At 44.0% G+C, this 22,679-nt stretch overlaps 1 protein-coding gene across 5 annotated transcripts in view; it reads right to left on the reverse strand.

Moving 5' to 3' along the window:
- Positions 1 to 22,679, reverse strand: part of KCNT2 (potassium sodium-activated channel subfamily T member 2) — a 389,104-nt gene that overhangs the window by 110,889 nt on the left and 255,536 nt on the right. For all 5 annotated transcript variants that reach the window (XM_069968986.1, XM_069968985.1, XM_069968983.1 and 2 more), the window contains exons 16-17: positions 11,022 to 11,251; positions 6,632 to 6,854 (exon numbers count right to left, since the gene is read on the reverse strand). In XM_069968986.1, the coding sequence (XP_069825087.1) occupies positions 6,632 to 6,854; positions 11,022 to 11,251 (453 nt within the window). The remainder of the gene's footprint in view (positions 1 to 6,631; positions 6,855 to 11,021; positions 11,252 to 22,679) is intronic.

Here is a 22,679-nt window from a genome sequence, read left to right on the forward strand (position 1 = left end):
GCGGATCCAGCGGGAGGAACGCCTGGAAAACTGGGATACAGCCATAGCCATAGGCGGTCCTCCCGCTGTATCTGCCCGCTGCTCGGAGCGGGCAGACAGCGGGAATCCGATGACGAGCGTTCGGGTTCAGCCGAACCTGAACCTCGGCGGGTTCGGACCATCCCTAGTTTGGATCATGAATATTAAAAAAAAAAAAAATTGGGATTGACTTGTGTTTGCCGAACATACACGTACAAATAACGAACGTACAGTAGAACGGTACGCTTTGGTCTACGCACATGCATACAGAGTATCAGACGCAAAGTGTAAATTACGCAGTTGCGTACGCATTTGTGTACAGTTGCATACAGTTTTCGTACGATTCGGTTTATCAGGTTCAAAGCGTAAATTACACAGTTGCCTACGTTCGCAAGTTCGAATCTGTTAGAAAATGATCGTTTCGATCATCGAACAAATTGTTCGTGATTGGCGAACACGAACAAATAGCGCCATGTTCGTACAAAAATACGAACATTTACCAACATGTTCTCTTATCACTACCCATAAGTCATCTTAGGCCTCTGACCAATATACCCTCGTAATCTACTGTACCAAAGAAAAATCTAACAACTGTTATAAAGAAAACTTTTCCGAGAATAAAACTATATTCCCTTCGAGTCTAAAAGGTTGTTCTTTTCACAACATTTGTAAAAACATGTTCCAACAAGGGGACAAATCTGGCCTTTTCCTCTAATATGGGAGCTGGATTATATATTTAGCCACTTGCGCTTTACAGACATTACTGCGCGGTGGAACCTCTTATTTCTGAACCACGCTGCTAAACTTAAAATTGTGAGGGGAAGAGGGACACGCTTCTAATAAGATGTAATACTAAAGACAGAGGTGGCGCAATTTAAAAAAAACCCTAGTGTAAAGCCCCCCGCTGCTATCATTTCTATCACTCCGTCTTACATTTTTTCTAAACTACCATCATTATTTGCAAAAGTTTCTTTAGAGGGATGAGAACTCTGAAAATATGATCTTGCACAGACAGGATTTAAGCCTCCTGCTGGAAAAATAAAAATGTAACGGTAATGATTTTTCTCTGGGAAGATTCAGAAAATAAAATGACTTGCTCGGTATTTTTGAGAGCGGGGCATAGTTTAATATATTTCAGCTGCTTTTTTATATTTTTTTCTGAATTTCTTAAGCATGTGTAAGAATAAGAATAACAGTAATAATCGTACAGTCTGTATCCACTATTTCAATAAGAAACCGTTGCATATCCTATATTTCCCGATTTAAACACTAGGAAAGGTTTGCTTATCTCTACTCCAGCACGCCAAGCCATATTATGGTTATTGTGAAATCTTATGAAGATGTTAGAGCAGGAATTCCTCTCTTGGTCATTAATTATAGCAGCATGTGTAACATGACATAAAAATACCTTAAAGGGGAACTATCAGCAGGTTTGTGCTTGATAAAGACCCAATGGGTCAAAACATCTCTTTTTTTGTACTTGGATACGCAATAAACTGAAGATTCTCTGCACTTTACTGGGTTCTGTTGGCCTTTCTTGAATTTGTATGCCTGAGGACATGCCAAACGTTAACGGAAATAGTAGTAACACTTAAAGGGATTGTCCAGTGAAAATCTTTTTCTTTCAAATTAATTGGTTTCAGAAAGTTATATAGATTTGTAATTTACTTCTATTTAACAATCTTAAGTCTTCCCATACTTACCAGCTGCTGTGTGTCCTGCATGAAATGTTGTTTTCTTTTTAGACTGTCACAGTGCTCTCTGCTGCCACTTCTGTCCATGTCAGGAACTGTCCAGAGCAGCAGCAAATCCCCATAGAAAACCAGAAAGTCAGACTGTAAAGAATACACCACTTCCTGCAGGACATACAGGAGCGGATAAGTATGGGAACACTTGAGATTTTTAAATAGAAGTAAATTATAGATCTATTTAATTTTCTGAAACTAGTTGATTTGAAAGAAAAAATATTACACCGGAGTACCACTTTAAAGACCTTCCCCCATTTTTATATCCTGTCTTTGGACCTGTTCTATTTTATCAGTATTTTTTTAAGTGAGGTCTCCAGAACTGGACACAGTATTCCAGATGTGGGGTCACTAGAGCTCTATACAGCGGGATCCCAATCTCCTTCTTCCTACAGGAAATGTAAAGCTCGCCCAATGACAGGCCTTAAAAATCTATTTAATATCAAATCTAACAGTAATGGCAATATGGTAGAAACTAATGATATGATTACCTGTGATACAGTGAATGTTCTACGCCTGTTACAGTATCCCTGCAGAAAATAATATATGGGACTCACACAGAGAAAATTGAAAATGAGATTGAACATACATATTGAGTTTATGAAGAATAGATTGAGAACAAATAATGATTCCCTATATTTCTGGAAACATCATCAGAATGATTCCAAGTGGCTTCTGTTTTATGGGGTTTTTAGCTTTAAAACAAGAAGAGAGAGGTGGCGATATTATCCAGGAACTATTGCAGTTGAAAACAATAGATAATATCTATATATTGAATTGGATCTGAATTGGGAATAATTTTTTTCCTGGGATGTAGCTTGTTTTATTGAATTTATAGTTTAAAAATGTGTTTGTCTTTTATGTCTATCTTTTACCCTCTGACTGGTATAGAAGACCGGGAATTCTAGAAAGTGAACCATTTATACATTGCATACACATCTTTCAACACATTACTAATCTACCTCAAAAGAGTAAAAAATACAGCAAATCCTGCAAGAAAAGGGCTAATACAGCTATATCAACAGAAAAAAATATCAAAATTGAGATGATATCTGTTGTTTTTATGAAACCCGCCATCCGCCAACATCCCCCCCGCTGGTCAATTGGGCGAGCAGGGGATGCGTCAGGCGTACGCCAGGAAAATGGGGTGAATCTTTGATGCCCCCCTTAGACTCCACTCCATGGTGTAGCCCAAAGCCAAAGCGGTTGAGTAGCACAGGGGATCCACACTCACTGTCTGTTACATAAAGAAAACTTTACCTTTCCTGGAGCTAATGGTAGTTGCAAAAATTATAAAATCCACTTTTATTTACTAGCCAAGTGTTAAGGGGGCTGAGCCTAGCTGCCCAATTACCACAACCCAGCATGCCTCCTTGCCCCCCCCCCCACACTTCCCAGTCCTTCCTTGACTTATGTACATTATGTGGTGGAAATTAGAGATGAGCGAATATGCTCGTTCGAGCTCACTATTCGCTTGAGTACTGTGGTACTAGAAAGTACTTGATACTCCAACGAATACCATGTGGTGCTCAAATAAAATTTATAGGCTATTCTCTGCATTTTTACAGGGAAACATGGGTAATACTAGTAGGAAGGGAGTAGGATGTGGGCGTAGTAAGACACAGGCTGTTGCTGAGGGACCGTGAGAATGCAGATTAGACAGGATCCCTGACTTTGTCTCCTAGTTGAGTTGTGTGATACACCAGTATTGGATCCACAGCAGATGATGACATACATGGCAATTAACGCCTCCAGCAATCTGTCAATCACACAGACTTCCACACTGTCCAATGTCCCTATCCAACAGACTGGAGGCGATCCTCCATTTGATCCCTCTTGCTCCCAACTGGGCCTCTCAAAGCAACAGGGTTGACTCCCTGGAGCTGTTCTCAGGTCCTTTCCCTGATTTGGAAGCAATGCTTTAGGAATCTTGGCAGGAGGTTGTGTGCCCTGGTCATTACTCAGTTAACTGAGAATCTTTACTTCATCCATGCATGCTCCTCCTGCTGTGCCATTTCCATTTCCATCGTGATTCCATCACTTTTGAAGGTTTTCAGGTGCACCAGACATCCTCCACTCAAGCACTGGGAAATACTAAACTAGAGTAACAAGCATTTAAGCACTCCCTCATCTCTAGTGCCAACATATCTATGCAACGACAGACATGAACCACATTTACCTTGATGGCCTGAACCCGATTAGCTAGTTACTGTAGTTTTCAAAGTCGAAGTTAAAACTGGTGTACGTGCAGTTGACAGGGTGCTGATGTTGACTTGCCTCAGATGGCATATTCTTGTTGTGAACACAGCCTAAAGCCCCTATTACATGGGGCGATGTGGAGAGCAAGCGAGCGTCGATGCTATATCACGGGGGGGCCGTGGGGAGCTGCAGGGGGCTGCCCAGGCGATCATCAGATTGTCTGGGTAGTCCATAGGAAATAGTCTTCTGCCGCCACTCCTATTACATGGAGCGATGTCAGCAGTTCATTGCCAGGCTCATCTTTGGCATTTCAGCCTGTAGAAAGACAACGATCAGCCGACATTGTGCATGTCGGCTGATTGTTGTCTTCTATTACACAAAGCGATTATTGGCTGTAATGGCAGATATCGGCCGAATACAACCGGTAATCACTTCGTGTAATAGGGCCTTAACAGGTGGCAGGAGCAGAACAATTCAGTTCAGAAGTTTGGAATAACCAAGTACTTTTAGCTGGAGATTTTCTTTTCTACTGAACTAACTATAATTGATTGTAACTAATGTATCTCCTAAACAAAATAGAAGCTCATTAAAATATAAAAAAGTTTTGTCTATTGTGGGAAACAATTTTCTTTCTGATAAAAGTGCACCGAAAGCTTTTAATGAAACAGAAATGTGTGTTTTGCTTTTGTGAACACAGCAAATACAATAATCTCAAGCTTAGTAATTCTAGTAATGTCTAGGACCATCCATGACGTCATCAATGTCTAGGCCCGCCATCAGCGGCTATTGGAATAGGCCGGCCTAGAGGTGTAGACCCCACTTCCTGTAGGTCGGCCCAATGGCCACCAAGAGGACAAGGCCTAGACACTGAGGGGAGGGTTAAGTGGCGCAGTGGGCGTGAAGCCCAGGTGGCACAATCCACCAATAGTAAAAAGCATTTTTCACTGGACCAGACACCAAGAAATCTATAATAAAGTAAGGTATGAAAACTGCAGAATCTAGGCATTACAGCTGTGTAGAGAAGTCCTCATACAGAAGGGGGATGGCAGTATCACTTTAAGGGTCTTTTACATTGGGCAATTATCATGCAAAAAAAATCTTCTGGTGTAAACAGGGCAACGATCAAACAACAAAACAAAATTTTTTGTATATTGTTGAGCCAACCTCAAAATTATTGTTAATCATTCTCAATTCTTCCAGTATAAACACTCATTGTTCACAGTATACAAACACATGTACATTCATTCACAGGATATATACGAAAGCAATTAGAGTCATATTTATGATCGTAATTATGATGGTATTAACAACTTTTCATATGAATCTATCTTCTCTTCTAAAAGTCTGGCAAATGTCAAGCAATTATTTTTTTTTTCTTTTAAAGCGACTCTGTACCCACAATCTGACTCCCCCTCCCCCCAAACCGCTGGTACCATTGAATAGCTGCTTTTAATTCAAGATCTGCCCTGGAGTCCGTTCGGCAGGTGATGCAGTTATTGTCCTAAAAAACAACTTTTAAACTTACAGCCCTGTGCCAAATTGGCATGGCCTAGAGTGTCTGTGCCCAAGCCTTGCACAGTGTGGAGCTAGCGTAGGGACCCGTGTGAACCAGGAGACCGACACGTGGTACACGGGGCAATATGGTTTTAACAAATTATATAGCAACATCCTGGCGTTGGTTTTTAAAAATAGCCTAGCAGCATTAGTATCAGCCATAGGTGGGATGTGCAGCCGCTCCTTTCTCTACATGTCGTATATTCTATGGCACACCAATTTGACACAGGGCTGCAAGTTTAAAAGTTGTTTTTTAGGACAATAACTGCATCACCTGCCGAACGGACCCCAGGACAGATCTTGGATTAAAGCAGCTATCCGAAGAGGTTCGGGGGGGGTCAGATTGTGAGTTAAGAGTCACTTTAGGCAATTTATCTGTACGTGTTCCAGGACCCTTGGGTTTCTAAGGATGCAACGTGGACAACCTCAGATGGGACAGATTTATTGAGAGCCATGTGCCGCTCAGTGAGTCTAGCGCATCTGACATAAGCAGGCTTTTACATAGAGACCAACTTAAACCAAAAGGGCCATATATACCTATGAGTCTGTACTTTGTCCATAACTACCAATCCGCAATTGTAGACAAAGTTTGGAATTGTGAATGAGGCCTAACTTAAAGGCTCACCCCAGAGAAAATATTTTCTTTCAATTCAACTGGTGCTAGAAAGGGCTAGAGATTTTTTTTTATTTACTTCTATTAAAAAATCTCCAGTCTTCCAATATTTATTAGCTGCTCTATGTCCTAACACAATGCTCTCTGCTGCCACCTCTGTCTGTGACAGGAACTGTCCAGAGCAGTAGCAAATGACCATAGAAAACCTCTCCAGACTGAAATGAATACACCACTTCCGGCAGGATATACAGCAGCTGATAAGTACTGGAAGACTGGAGATTTATTTAATAGAAGTAAATTACAATTCTCTGACACTTTCTGGCACCAGTTGATTTGAAAGAAATTAAAAAAATAACGAACCCATAATAAAGTTGCATATAAAAAATACATAAAGTACGAACAAAAAAGTGGCATATACCTACAATCACATTACAGCATGACCTTTGTTTATAAAATACACATAGTAACTGAATAACAAGCCCACTGATATATTCTTACGTACTCCTTCGAGTCACAACATTCATCATCAGATAGGTTGATTTCATCTTCGGATTGGTCGCTCAGGAGATCACATGGCATACATGGGATGTTTGCATTATCTGCAAGTTCCAACACAGGCGCAATACTGGGTCTCCTTCCTTCTTTACTGACTTCTGAGGGGAGTGTAAGGTTCGGCCCACTGGTGGAGTGACAGCTTGTGTCCTGCAAATCTATTGCCACTGTGCCTGCAAAAATGGTGGACAGTTTACAATTAAATGTACGGTATCTCCCACATGAATCCATTACATTTAACTAGAGATGAGAGCAACTTAAGTATGAACGAGTCCGATCATTCGCCATTTAAATACTGATGGCTGAAGTTGGATGCAACCCTAGGAAGTCTGGGAAATCATGTATATAGTCATAGGCCATAGGCTGCAACCAAGTTTTCCTGGGGTCCATAGGGCTGCATCTAACTTTTTTAGCCACTGGTAATCAAATGCAGAATGATTGCATTTGAGCATGCTCCAGTCATGCTCTTCTCTACATGTTATCCATTTGACTTTGGGTTCAAAGACACCTTCTTTGAGCAAATGTCGCTTCCCCAGGAGACAGTGCTTATGAAGGACTTCCTTACATAAGAAAAGGGTAGGCAGTTACAAGGGTGGGAAGTTTGCAGTTAGACAGACCATACAAAGCTGGGTAGGGAAGACTAAACTTACTGAACAATCAGAGTCTGTCCAAACTCAAACAGTAGCCATTTGAGTCCTGGTGGCTGAAAAAGGTTAATGCAGCCCTAGGGAGTCCTGGAAAACATGGATTTAGCCATAGGCAGCCCTAGGGAGTCCTGGAAAACATGGATTCAGCCATAGGCAGCCCTAGGGAGTCCTGGAAAACATGGATTTAGCCATAGGCAGCCCTAGGGAGTCCTGGAAAACATGGATTCAGCCATAGGCAGCCCTAGGGAGTCCTGGAAAACATGGATTCAGCCATAGGCAGCCCTAGGGAGTCCTGGAAAACATGGATTCAGCCATAGGCAGCCCTAGGGAGTCCTGGAAAACATGGATTCAGCCATAGGCAGCCCTAGGGAGTCCTGGAAAACATGGATTAAGCCATAGGCAGCCCTAGGGCTGGATTTAGCCACCGGGATCAAATTCTGAGCATTCGAGTTTGGATGAACCCCAATGTTCCGTAAGTTCTTTTATCTCAATCTGGGCTCTTGCAGATTGGGGAATGTCTTCCTGGGTACTTCCAGCTAATTTGCACGTGTATTAAAGTGGCTACGTTGTTACATGACCTGTCTGCACTTGGGCTTATTTAGTAGGTCAGTTTGTGCTAAAATTCTCTGAGAAATCACAAATTGCATAACTAACTGGATTTGTCTGTTTTTGGCGACCTGACCACTTCTGGCATACATGAACAGGCCTGAGGGGGTGAGGGAGTCTTTGATCTGATGACTAGTACAGGTTAAGAGATGGATATGCCATAAGTACCCCAAATAGCAAAACCCCTTTAACCCTTTCACGACCATAGGACATTGATGCATCAATGCCCAGGTATTATTGGACTTCAGCTTATAGGATCATAATGATCCCATAAGCTAAAGTCCGTAGCTCTGCCCCCTCTTCTCTGTCCCCTTCTGCTGTTAGAAGCCTGTAACAATGTTGGGGAAGAGAGGTGAGAGGGCAGAGCTAGTGGCCGCGCATCGCGAGTAGCAACATACCGGCCTTCCCTTCCTCCCTTTCTCGTCGGCCTCCATAGCCAGGACGCTATGTGTCCATGGCAACCACCAGGGCTCTGCGGTCACATCACAGAGCCACAATGGTTATCATACAGAGAATTCTACCTTTGGAGAGGAAGAATTCTCTGTCTGAGGCCCTATAGAGTTAACTGTCAGCACCGGAGCGCAGCTCCTGTGCTGACATTTGAGGAGGTTCCACGGCTATCACTGAAAGCCTGGACCCGCCACGGATGACACAGGCGCAGCTTCTGTGCCTTTGTCATCCAGTGATCGTAAATTAATGTTGCTGCAGCCTCGGGCATACTGTGCAGTGTCAGGAGGGGGTAAATATATTAAAAAGGTAATATGGTGTGCATATTTTTGAAGAAAGAGTGAAATAGTTTTGATAGGTAAAAAAAAAAATCCTCAGTTGTCTTATATAAGATAAACTTATTATTTGACCATATATTTAATGTGTTGGTTGCAGTCTATTACGAAAATAGAGTAAAAATAAATAGTTACAGTCATATTATTATTGGGCCAGGTCTATGAATCATTCTCCTCTACACTTATGTTCCCTTATTGGACCCAGGGCTTTTCATTTCATTAAATAATACGGCAACTGGACTCAATAGTCCATTATCTGTGTTTGTCGGCAATACATCATTATCAAAGGAGAAGAGTCTCTTCCGAATGTCATATCCTTAGGAAATAGGACAGGAGGATTATACATGAAGCAGATCACCATTGGGTAAATATGTTACGGAAGTTCCGATGTCAATCCAAAGGCCCTAGAGACAGCAGAGCATTGTCACAGATCTAACATGGCACATAGTCAAAGGAGAAATAATCAAGTTTGGCGTTTTAGAAATTATCGGAAAGGCCAGACCATGAATATGTATTTAAGGTGGTGGAAGGAAAAAAAAAAAAAAAAAATCTGATTTATCATAAAATATTGAACAAAATAGATCTATCGTCAATGCAGAAAATGTGTTCAGCTGTTTGTCCCGACACATGGGACACCGGCTTATCAAATACAGCTGGAAGGAAAAAGATACAATCTTCAGTAACAGAAAGGATTCTTTACACAAAAGGCCTTAGAACTATAATAATGCTCTCCAAGGAAGCCGCTATTGGCAGATGATATGCATATATTTAGGGATGGAAATGTTTTTAGAGAAAAAGACTCAAATATTGTCAAAAATACAATGTAGTTGCCCATAAAATTAACCATTTGTTCACTTGATGTTTAAATTGTAAATTGAAATAACTTCTCATCACCGCCTCATCTTCATGACACGTTCCCATCCAACGCTCGGCATTTGACTCCCACTGCCTGGAGAAGTTGGATGCAGCCATAGGGCTGCCAGGAAAATATGGAAACAGACTATTGCTGTATCTATGTTTTCCAGGACTCTCTAGGGTGGCATCCAACCTTCCCACTCAGCGGGAGTCAAATGCCAAGCGTGCGGGTTTGGACGAACCAAAATGTTTGGAAGGTTTGTTTATCCCTAGTGCCTACTAGAGATGAGCGTGATTCAAGCATGTTTGAATCAGAATACCGGTTGCTGATACAGTTGGATGCAGCCCTAGGGAGTCCTGGAAAACATGGATACACCCTACGGGTATGTTTACACATTGTGTTGCGGTCAATATTTCAGTCAGTCTTTTGGTCAGTATTTGAAGCCAAGACCAGGAGTGGTACTGACAGAGCAAAATTATAATGGAAAGATGTGCACACTTTCTGTGTTTTCAACCCACTCCTGGTTTTTATTGAAAAAATACTGAGCGTAAGACTGAGTTTCTTACCTTCATCCTCTACACTATTTCCGCGATATTAGTTTAATCCTTATGCTAATAAGAGTATGTTCACACTGAGCAAATACAGCGGAATCCTGCCCTGCTCAGTGTCCTGTAGTGAGTAAATGGGAGGGTGTGAATTGACATTTGGAGAGGGTGAATTGACATTTCACCTCTCCAAGCGGAGAGCCGCGGCTGCGGAGGAGCACACGCTCTTCCAGAGACGGGCAATGACACACTGAGACAGACGGGATTCCTCATCAGAAAGTTCTGTCGCGGAGTTCCGCCTGTTTTACTTTGTGTGAACATACCCTAAGTCATCTTGGTGCCCTGGGATGATAATCACTAGGAGGTACGGGCTAGCCAGGGGGCATACTAAGGGGAGGGGGGCATATCGGTGTACTGGGGGGGGGGAGTAGTTCAGCCCCCAGTGCACTAAAACGACTTTTTAGCATACAGGTTAAACTCCTTGTATTACGTAAACAGCTTTGGGGGTGAAAGTAGGAAACTTAGGGGTATCCTCAATGACCTGTGTGGAATAGGGAGATTTCATAATGTTGAATACTTCTAACCTGCTGATAGTTTCAGTTTAACTAAAGGACTGGAAAAACACAGCGTCTTACAAAAACAGCACCACCCCTGTCCTCAGGTTGTGTGTGTTGTATTACAATTCAGCTCTATTCACTTTAATGGAACTGATCTGTAAAACCTCACACCCATACTGAAGACGAGAGTGGTGCTGTTTCTCAAAATAAGCGGCCTGGACAACGCCTTCATTCTAATGAATGAAAATTATATTACTTATTATTTTTATTATTTGTTCACTCTGTGTAACTGTACTGACAATTGTATCTTAGGACTTTGTTCTTCATTCATATTCAATCATACGCACCCATGCTGGCAATTATACTGTGTACAGGCAGCCTGGATGGTCCATGATACGATGATTTGTATTTGCGTAACTTCCCCAGCTGTTCGTGTTGCTTAAAAGCCGAGTTTTCTTCTTTTGTCACATGAATGTAAAAGCAGGTGTCGGTGGAGCTCATGATGTAACGTGGTCCTGGGTTCAGCAAGATGTTTTTGTTATCTTCTCTTTTGACGCCAATTAGGCAGACACCAAATCTGGGAGATAAGGAGGGCGGCAGGGAATCTATGAGATAGAAAGTCTTTGACATGCTAATCAATCATTAATATTTTTTGTGATTCACTCCATACAAATGTAAATCACGTAGAATATCTGTAAGTTCATATAATACAACATGTAGCATTATAGGTGGTGAAATATAAATCCTAAAAACCCATAAAAATAGGGGGCTAAGATGGTCACTAACTTTTCGGCAAACTTTACAGTATAAAACAGTACAAATTAAAGGAGAAGTCCAGCAAAAATGTTTATTAAAGTGTCACTGTCGTGAATTTTTTTTTTTGCAGAAATCAATAGTCCAGGCGATTTTAAGAAACTTTGTAATTGGGTTTATTATCCGAAAAATGCATTTTTATCATGAAAAAGCAGTTTGAAGCTCTCCCCCCTGTCTTTATTGTTCTCCTATGGAGAGAGCTAAAGAAAAGACCAAAACAGGACAACAAAGAGTTAATCTACAAATCCCTCACGGGATATCTTCTGTGACAGTCACCAGTGACCTGTCTGAGCTCGGATTACAGCTGTCACCCAGCTCCCTGCCTGTAATCCTCTGTTATCTGCTTTCTGCTGCCGGCTAACTCCCTCCTTCCTCCTCCCCCCTCCCCTCTCCCTAGAGCAGACAGGGTACGTCTCCTGCAACAAGTCACAATTTTCAGATTTTTCAGAGTGGATGAAAAAGAGGAAGGAGGGGGGGACCTGGGAAAAGGCTTTTTACATGCAGATAATGGCAGATTTGGCTAATAAACCCAATTACAAAGTTTCTTAAAATCGCCTGGACTATTGATTTCTGCAAAAAAAAAAAAAAAAAAAATACGACAGTGACTCTTTAAAGTATTTTATTGCCCCCCAAAAGTTATACAAATCACCAATATACACTTATTATGGGAAATGCTTATATTTTATCCCTGCACTTACTACTGCATCAAGGCTTCACTTCCTGGATAAAATGGTGATGTCACGACCCAACTCCCAGAGCTGTGCGGGCTGTGGCTGCTGGAGAGGATGATGGCAGGGGGACACTGAGGGACACAGGGCACTGGAGGAACACTGAGCATCCCTCTGCCATCATCCTCTCCAGCAGCTACAGCCCGCACAGCTCTGGGAGTTGGGTCGTGACATCACCATTTTATCCAGGAAGTGAAGCCTTGATGCAGTAGTAAGTGCAGGGAAAAAAGGAATTTATAAACATTTCTCTTAATAAGTGTACATTGGTGATTTGTATAACTTTTGGGGGGCAATACAATACTTCAATAAAAATATTCGCTGGACTTCTCCTTTAATATAAAAAACTGTAAACTTATCAGGCTACTTCACCCCCCCCCCCCCCCCCCACACACACACACACACACACACACAAATCTCTTTATATCCTCTGCAAAAACTTTTCAAATCTATTTCAAGAGGGAGCAGCTCTCTGAGAGATCAGGTTACAGCAGCCCATAGAGGTCTGTAGAAATGAGAGGATGGGTGGCTGGCAGACAGAAGCACAAAAGAAACACAAAGATGATCTAGAAAGTGTTAAATCTCACCAATGCTTGATTTACAGCTTACACTGATAACCACAGCTGTATAATGCTTCATGCTTCTACTTATTCTCTGGTTGGGCTATTGAGATATATGGAGCAGGATCTTCTTTCCTGTGTTTGCAGTGTATGGGAGACTTTTTAGTCACTAGTCTACACTAGTGTTTAGCAGGTGCTACAATGCTTGAGTGCTTAACTCGAGTAATGAACCCGATTGAAATGAATGGAAGAGGGGAGCATTTAACTAGGTGCCCCCTGCTCAGCAGAACGGAGGGTGCCTGGTTCACCTATTGCGCTATTTTTGTTCAAATTTTTGTATATTTTGTCCCTTGAAGGGATATTTAAACGAAATGTACAAAAATTCGAATGAAAAAATGCAATGGGTTTCTGCAAGACACATTAGAACTCTGGTGGTATACCTGCAATTGACGACATACCTTTCTGTCTTGCAAAAACATATTGAATTTCTTTTCACTCTAATTTTTGTATAGTTACAAATCCATTCAAGGGACAACATATGCAAAAATAAGAACTGTGGTGGGCGGGATATACAGCATCTTCCGACTATCAGTTGTTGAAGATGTATGGCCACCTTTACCCGAGCATCACCAGGTGCTATGTTGAGCACCATGCTTGGCCGAGCATGCTGGCTCAACACCAGTCTCCACCTTAGAGACAGAAGAAACATAAGGATGAACACTCTAAAGGGAGATGAATTGGGCATACATGTTATATCATGGCTAGAAACAGAGCTGCTTCTCAGGTACACCCATATGAAGATATTGCAATATGGGGAGAGCCAGAAACAATGATAATGTTGTCAGCACTCAAAAACACTATAGCTATTTATGTAAAGAAATAATGAATAACATAAAAATGATTATGGAAACTTTGCCTTTTTTTTTTTTTTTTTTTGTGCTTAATATGACTCTGGTCACTCCTTCCATTATTGCTGCCAAAAATACATCAGACGCCACTTTCCAAAGCTTATCACACAATGCTTTTCTCCATGGTATACAGATTGCCAAATTAACATGGCATTGTCTTTATAAAGTACCTGTCTTATCAAAGGGTAGCCTGACATCAATGGACATCGAGAGGGAACGGAATCTTTTCACAGTGGTCAAAGTATAATGGAATCTGTTGGAGGCTTGTTCCTATGTCCTTTTCTTTATTTTTATACCAAGTGTTAGATGTTTAATTCATTCATTCAAGAGGTTTTTGTTTTTTTTAGTAATAACTTTTGATGACTGTAATTTTGATATAAAGGGCATTCCTATGTGAGATGTGTGGTATGTTAATATGTGATATTTGTACAGGTTTACCCCTTGGGGACACAATAAACTTGGTTAGCAGAGGTTCCCAAGTCCCATTGCACCAGTGAAGTTGGTCTCATCCAGATTAATGTTGAGTTCAATGCTCGGTCGGGCATAGTGCTCGATTGGGCATTGATGTGCTTGATTGAGCTTGATGCTCGACCAAGTACCTTGTGATGCTCAGGGTGCTGTTTAAGTATTTACAATACTGAGTGTGAATATGTACACATTATTCATTACGATGTCAAGAGCTCCGAAACCTCTTCTATCCATAGCTTCCATGGACTTCAGCAAAACCTCTCTATTCAGTCTGGATTAGAGTTGAGCGAGCACTCAAATGCTTAAAGGGATATTCCCCCCAAAATTATTTTTGCATTAATACGCTGCCCACCTGTAGCTTTCCATCTTTCCAATCTAAAGTTATTATGGATTCTGCACAGTTTTGCTGTTATCCAGCTTCATTCACCCCCACGGATTGCAGAGAATCAGTCCAACCCGACACGCTCCCTGCTCTTGGCCCCCACCCTCCGAGCATCACGTGTCCTCAGTCCCAGCACAGTGAAGTGAGTGAGAACACTGATGGGGTAGCTGCTGTTAGAGAGGGAGACAGTGATCAGAGCAGCTGTGACTGCACCCCTCTCTAACAGCAACCACCCGGTCACCCCCAGCCCAGAGCTTACCCCCTGTGTCCAGAGCCTCCTGGCAGCACACAGCCCCCCGCCCCACAACCAACCGCCCCCCCCATCACCCGTGGCATCCCTCACTCACCTGAGGCATAGCCTCCGCACTCACCTGCAGCACCCCCCACCCCGCGGCAAGCTCCGCCCCCGCAATCGCCTGCGGCAAGCTCCGCCCCCCGCAATCGCCCACGGCAAGCTCTGCCCCTCGCAATCGCTCGCGTCACCGCCAACTCAGCTCTGCTACACCGGCATCCCCAACTCAGCTCTGCTACACCTTCCCCCCAACTCAGCTCTGCTACACCGTCCCCGCCAACTCAGCTCTGCTACATCGTCCCCAACTCAGCTCTGCTACACCGTCCCAGCCAACTCAGCTCTGCTACACCGTCCCCGCCAACTCAGCTCTGCTACACCTTCCCTTCAACTCAGCTCTGCTACACCGCCACAGCCAACTCAGCTCTGCTACACCGTCCCCCCAACTCAGCTCTGCTACTTCGCCCCCCAACTCAGCTCTGCTACACCGTCCCCGCCAACTCAGCTCTGCTACACCGTCCCCGCCAACTCAGCTCTGCTACACCGTCACCGCCAACTCAGCTCTGCTACACCGTTCCCCATCTCAGCTCTGCTACACCTTCCCCCCAACTCAGCACTGCTACACCGTCACCGCCAACTCAGCTCTGCTACACCGTCACTTCTAACTCAGCTTTGCTACACCGACACCGCCATCTCAGCTCTGCTACACTGTCATCATCTCCTTCATTGTCTCAGCTCTGCTATTTCACCATCATCGGGCATAAGCATTGCATGATGGGAAATGTAGTTTCCTATCTTGGATATAGATCGGCTTTTAGAAAAACTTGTAACTCAGGAATGGCAGCAGCTAGAAAGATGGGAGACGGCTCAAAATACTCAGGGGGACTTGGTGAGTAAGGCCAGCTAGGTTTGGGAGCATCACATTTTTTTAGCTCTTGGGGTGAATACCCCTTTAAGTGCTAGTTACTTGAGTTGAGCTCAGTGTCCAACTGGAGTAACAAACCCCATTAAAATTAATGGGAAACTCCAGCATTTAAACAGGTGTTGCTTGCTTGCTCGGCAGAGAGGGTGGTGCCTGGTTTACCCCTAATGTGTCTTGCAGTAACATATTGCATTTTTTTGTTCTAATTTTTGTATATTTTGTTAAGACATCCTTTCAAGGGACAAAATATAGAAAACTTTTAATTAACAAAATGTTGAGCAGGAGTCCACTCGAGTCTTCCATTGACTTAAATGTGGTTTGTTACTCCAGACAAACACTCGAGCCGAGCGTCAATCAGTGCTCAACTTAAGTAACTAGCACTCAAGCATTTTAGTGCTCACTCAACACTGATCCAGATTGAATAGAGAGGTTTTGCCAAAGTCCATGGAAGTTATGGATAGAGCAGGGCAAGTTCACGGTTTTATAGGGAATTATAGGGGGGCATTTGTTAAGTATGGTGGGTTTTGCGCTGGCCTTAAAATTGTCCCCACAGTGCTGATGGTTCGCTGATTTATATATAGAGACGCACTGCCTGTACATAAATGCTAGTTGAGCGTGACTTGAACAATTCCTGGAAAGGATGTCCTGGAAAACATGGCACCCATCCACCTTGCCGGCCTGCCCCCTTTTCTTAAATATTACACTGGGCCTCATCACTGTTCCACCTCTACAGTCATAAGAAGGGGTGGGATGGCGGGGCGGATCCATTCACTATAGTAGTCCTGCCCCCAGTGCACCAGACCACCTATTTTGAATATTGAATAAAGCAAGTTAAAGATTATTTACCTCTGTTCCCCCTGGGGATGGCACCCCAATTCCTTTGTCTTGCATGGAGCCAGGGGTTGGCGAATGAGCCGCCAATCCATTCTTTTTATATGGAGCCGCAGGAGATAGCCAAGTGCTGCCCTCAGATATCTCTAGCAGCTACATAGAGAATGAATGGAGCTGACCTGCTCCATTTTAAAGGGGTTATCCAGCGCTACAAAAACATGGCCACTTTTTCCCCCTCTCTTGTCTCCAGTTCAGGTGTGGTTTGCAATTAAGCTCCATTTACTTCAATGGAACTGAGTTTGAAACTCAACCCAATCTGGAGACAAGAAGGGGACATTGAGTAGCTCCAGCAAAGATTCCCCTAGGATGGGGAAATATCAAACTGACTGTATCAACAATGCACCAGGGAGCCAGACTGATGAGGATTTATACATCTTTAAGTGATTGTGTCACCTAGGTTTTTTTCTATTTATTAGAGACAGTGTTAGGAATGTGACTTTGCGCTCCTCAGTCCATGTCGGGCGGCCAAGGAAGCGCTGAGTTTATGTCTGCTGTTGCACTGGTTTTGTGTCTGAATTGTGTTTCACTTCTCAGCCACACCTGCCTGGCCTGTCAGACTTCTGGCAGTGTAGGGGTTACTGCACTGCTAGGTCTGTTCAGCTGAGCTTGATGCTGGGATCTGGGCTGCTCCAATCAGCTGCTGGACCTGGTCTTTTTTCCTGGATAAAAAGCAGTCAGATCCTCTGTTCCCTGCTGGTTATTAGTTGTAACTAGTCCCAGCTCCCCTGCTCCTTTCCCAGCGTTCCCTGTCCTAATCCCCTTGCTATTGCTCTGCCCGTGTTCTGACCTCTTGCCTGACATTTGACTATCCGGTCTCCTTCTGATTTTGTACTGCGTTGTCTGTTTGGTTTTGACCCTGCTAGTTGACTATCCTCCATTGTGTTTTGTTTGTCTGTCTACGTTTTGTGTATCCACCTACCCAGTGTAGGGACCGACTCCGTGGCTGTCCGCGACCGTTTAGGGTCGACTGAGGCAAGTAGGCAGGTGACAGTGGGTGGGTTCAGATCTAGGGCCCACTGTCTTTTGTCTTGTCTACGCCTGCCAGTCCTGACAGAATAACCAGCCATACCATTTGGGATTTTTTTTTTTTCCCATGGATCCAATGAAAGCGCTGATGGAACAGATGCAAAACCTGAACACTTTGGTTCAGGGACTTGCTGAGCGGGTTCAAGAACAAGAGGCTACACCCCGTCAGGTGACCATGACAACCCCCACACCTCCAGAACCACCTGTTTAGCTCCCTGAAAAATTCAAGGGAGATAGGAAGGATTTCCGATCCTTCAGAGAGGGGTGTAGACTATTTTTTCGGCTCCGTCCTCGCTCTTCTGGGGATGAGAGCCAAAAAGTGGGAATTATCATGTCCCTTCTGCAAGGCCCACCGCAGGAATGGGCATTCTCCTTACCTCCCAATGCAATTGAGTTGACTTCAGTTGATTATTTTTTTTCAGCCCTAGGGCTGTTGTATGATGACCCTGACCGGACTGCGGTGGCCGAACGCCAACTGACCTCCTTACGTCAGGGTAAGAGACCAGTAGAAGACTACTGCGCAGAGTTCCGGCAGTGGTGTATCCCGTCCACCTGGAATGATTCTGCCTTGCGGTATCAGTTTCGGCTGGGTCTTGCGGACCAGTTGAAGGACTTGCTAGTGGCCTACCCCCCTCCAGAGACCTTGGAGGAAACCATGACCTTAGCTATAAGGGTTGATAGACGTATGCGGGACAGACGCAGGGAAAAGGGAACCTCTGACTCGTTCAAAGCCCCATCATCTGTTGCTTCCTTCTCTAAGTCTTCTTCTCCCCTGTCACTATCTCAAGAAGAACCTATGCAAATTGGAGCGACAGATGCTAAGACCCGACGGGCCTATCGACTACAGCACAATCTGTGCCTATACTGTGGCAAGGCCGGACATCGTGTACAGGAATGTACATCCAGACCTGGATCACCGCCGGAAAACTCCAGCGCCTGAATGATTGTCGAGGGGGTCATTCAGGCGCACAGGTACCGCTCGATATGAAAAATAAATTAATGGTGCCCATTTCACTATTTTTAGGTGAAAAATGTATTTCTGGGTTTGCCCATGTGGATTCTGGGGCATCTGCTAATTTTATTAATTCTGGGTTCTGGTCCTCTCTGGGGGTATGTCCGCTTCAGCTTAAGTGCCCGCTGAGTATTACTGGAGCGGATTTTACCCCATTGGCTCAGGGTAAGGTGAAATATATTACTCCCTCTCTTGATGTAAGGGTGGGTTCTATTCACTTCGAGTCATTGGAATTTTTAGTTATGGATAATTTGTCTTCAGACATTATTCTGGGGTTACCTTGGTTGGCACAACACAACCCAACATTTGATTGGTCCACCAGGGAATTGGTCAAATGGGGATCTAACTGTGCTTCGCATTGTGTTGCGCTGAATGTTGCAGATTGTTCTCCCGTTGAAGGAGAGATCCCTGAGTTTTTGTCAGATTTTGCAGATGTGTTTGATGAAAAAGCAGTAGATGTCTTACCGCCACATCGCCCATATGATTGTGCTGTTGATTTGGTTCCAGGGTCCAGGTATCCGAGGGGAAGAATTTTTAATTTGTCTAGGCCTGAGAGAGAGGCAATGCGTGAATACATCAAAGATAGTTTACGTAAAGGCCACATTCGCCCTTCTTCTTCTCCTATGGGTGCGGGATTTTTCTTTGTGGGGAAAAAAGATGGGGGCCTGCGCCCCTGTATTGACTACCGTGAGCTAAATAAAATTACAGTGAAAAACCAGCACCCTCTTCCTCTTATTCCTGATTTGTTTAATCAGATTGTTGGGGCTAAGTGGTTCTCCAAAATTGACCTGCGAGGGGCCTACAATCTGATCAGGATAAGAGAGGGTGATGAGTGGAAGACCGCTTTTAATACTCCCGAGGGGCACTTCAAGTACCTTGTTATGCCCTTCGGATTATGCAATGCGCCCGCGGTCTTTCAACACTTGGTAAATGATGTATTTCGTGAATACCTAGGACGATTTGTAGTGGTGTATTTGGATGACATATTGATTTTCTCTCCTGACTGGTCCTCACACATTTGTCATGTCCGTAAGGTTATGGAACTTTTAAGACAAAATCATTTATTTGCAAAATTGTCAAAGTGCCTGTTCGGCGTTCAGGAGGTTTGATTTTTGGGGTACAGAATCACACCCAATTCTTTTTGTATGGACCCTCTAAAAGTGTCAGCTATTGAAAAATGGGAGCGCCCTAATTGTCTTAAAGCATTACAGAGATTCTTGGGGTTCGCTAACTATTATAGAAAATTTATCAAGGGTTTTTCTGTAATTGCTAAACCCCTAACTGATCTAACTAGGAAAGGGGCTGATTTGGTACACTGGACTCCTGAAGCCGTTCAGGCATTTGACAAGCTTAAAGGATGTTTTTCGGTGGCTCCGGTCTTGACTCAACCTGACTTCGAAAAACCTTTTGTGATTGAAGTGGATGCCTCGGAGGTGGGGGTGGGAGCTGTTCTTTCACAGGGTCCAGAGACACTCACCAATCTCAGACCTATTGCTTACTTCTCTAGGAAATTCTCCAAAACTGAATGCAACTACGACATAGGCAACCGGGAGCTCCTTGCCATAAAATGGGCATTTGATGAATGGAGACATTTTCTAGAGGGGGCTAAGCACAAAATCAAGGTCCTAACTGATCACAAAAATCTGGTGTATCTAGACAAGGCTAAGCGTCTTACTCCTCGCCAGGCTAGATGGGCTCTCTTCTTCACACGTTTTGATTTTGAAATAACTTTCAGACCTGGTTCCAAAAACGTAAGAGCTGACGCCTTGTCCCGTAGCTTTGAGACCAGCAATGTCCCTAGTGGGGAATCAGAGACTATTTTAGCTCCCGGGGTTGTGGTAGCCATTCTACAGCCCGATCTTGCTGCCCAAGTGGTAGAGTCTCAGTCCCTGGCCCCTAAGAACACCCCTGAGAATAAGCTCTTTGTTCCTCCTAACCTTCGTTTAAGAGTACTGGAGGAGACACATTGCTCAGTGTTGGCAGGTCATCCGGGCATAGCTGGCACTCAGTATCTGTTATCACGACATTATTGGTGGCCCTCGTGGGCTTGTGATACTAAGCTGTTTGTAGAAGCCTGTGAGACCTGTGCCAGGTCCAAGGTACCTCGCAGACTCCCCGAGGGTCTGCTTCAACCCTTACCACTGCCTGCGAGACCTTGGACTCATGTCTCTATGGATTTCATCACCGATTTGCCCCCTTCCAGGGGGAAAACGGTGATTTGGGTCGTCATTGACAGATTTTCCAAGATGTGTCACCTCATTCCTCTTAGTAAACTCCCTAACGCTCGTACCCTAGCTTCCCTGTTTATTAACCATATCTTGCGTCTGCATGGGGTCCCTGAAAATATTGTATCCGATAGGGGCGTACAATTCGTATCGTAATTCTGGAAGGAATTCTGTGGTCGCTTAGGTATAACTTTGTCTTTTTCCTCCGCCTTTCATCCGCAATCCAATGGTCAAACCGAGAGGGTCAACCAATCACTGGAACAATTTTTAAGATGTTTTGTTGCAGGGTCACAAGACAAGTGGAAAGAGTACTTGCCTCTAGCTGAGTTTGCACTTAATAACCGAGAAAGTCAATCCCTCAAGATGTCGCCATTCTTTTGTAATTTTGGGTTTAATCCTAGATGTTCTTCAGTACATGCTGCCGAATCTGTTAACCCTTCTGCTGAAAAAATCTACAATAAACTGTGCACAGTTTGGGCCCAGGCTCTTCAGAACCTGGTTAAAGCCCAAGAAAGTTTTAAAAAACAATCTGATAAAAAACGTATATCTGGCCCAGAATATATGGTGGGGGATAAGGTATGGCTCTCCACTAGAAACTTAAGGTTAAAAGCCCCGTCTGGTAAACTTTCTCCAAAATACATTGGTCCTTATGTAATTATGAAAATCATTAACCCTGTGTCTTATCAGTTACAATTACCTAAGAGTTGGAAAATACATGATGTCTTTCATAAATCACTGTTAAAGAAATATGTTAACCCTGTGTTGCCGTCTACTTCCCCTGCTCCCTTGGTCGTCCAAGGTGAACTGGAATACGAGGTGGAGAGAATTCTGTATTCTCGTTGGGTCCAGAGTTCTCTACAATATCTTGTACACTGGAAGGGATTTGGTCCGGAAGAACGGACTTGGGTGGCGAGCAAAGACATGCATGCACCTCGTCTGGTTAGACAATACCACATGCGTAACCCTTCCAGGCCGGGTCCTTTGGGTGAGGGTCCTGAGGCCCCTCATAAGAGGGGGGGTACTGTTAGGAATGTGACTTTGCGCTCCTCAGTCCATGTCGGGCGGCCAAGGAAGCGCTGAGTTTATGTCTGCTGTTGCACTGGTTTTGTGTCTGAATTGTGTTTCACTTCTCAGCCACACCTGCCTGGCCTGTCAGACTTCTGGCAGTGTAGGGGTTACTGCACTGCTAGGTCTGTTCAGCTGAGCTTGATGCTGGGATCTGGGCTGCTCCAATCAGCTGCTGGACCTGGTCTTTTTTCCTGGATAAAAAGCAGTCAGATCCTCTGTTCCCTGCTGGTTATTAGTTGTTACTAGTCCCAGCTCCCCTGCTCCTTTCCCAGCGTTCCCTGTCCTAATCCCCTTGCTATTGCTCTGCCCGTGTTCTGACCTCTTGCCTGACTTTTGACTATCCGCTCTCCTTCTGATTTTGTACTGCGTTGTCTGTTTGGTTTTGACCCTGCTAGTTGACTATCCTCCATTGTGTTTTGTTTGTCTGTCTACGTTTTGTGTATCCACCTACGCAGTGTAGGGACCGACTCCGTGGTTGTCCGCGACCGTTTAGGGTCGACTGAGGCAAGTAGGCAGGTGACAGTGGGTGGGTTCAGATCTAGGGCCCACTGTCTTTTGTCTTGTCTACGCCTGCCAGTCCTGACAGACAGATACTGAAATATGCTTTTTTTCTAATCCGATTCTTTTCTGATTTAAAGGGGAACTATCAGGACGTTAAACAAATCTAACCTGCTGGTGGCCCCCTATAGCACCGGGGACACTGAGGAGGAAGGTAT

This window comes from Dendropsophus ebraccatus, chromosome 4, assembly GCF_027789765.1.
Source record: "Dendropsophus ebraccatus isolate aDenEbr1 chromosome 4, aDenEbr1.pat, whole genome shotgun sequence".
Taxonomy (NCBI): Eukaryota; Metazoa; Chordata; class Amphibia; order Anura; family Hylidae; genus Dendropsophus; species Dendropsophus ebraccatus.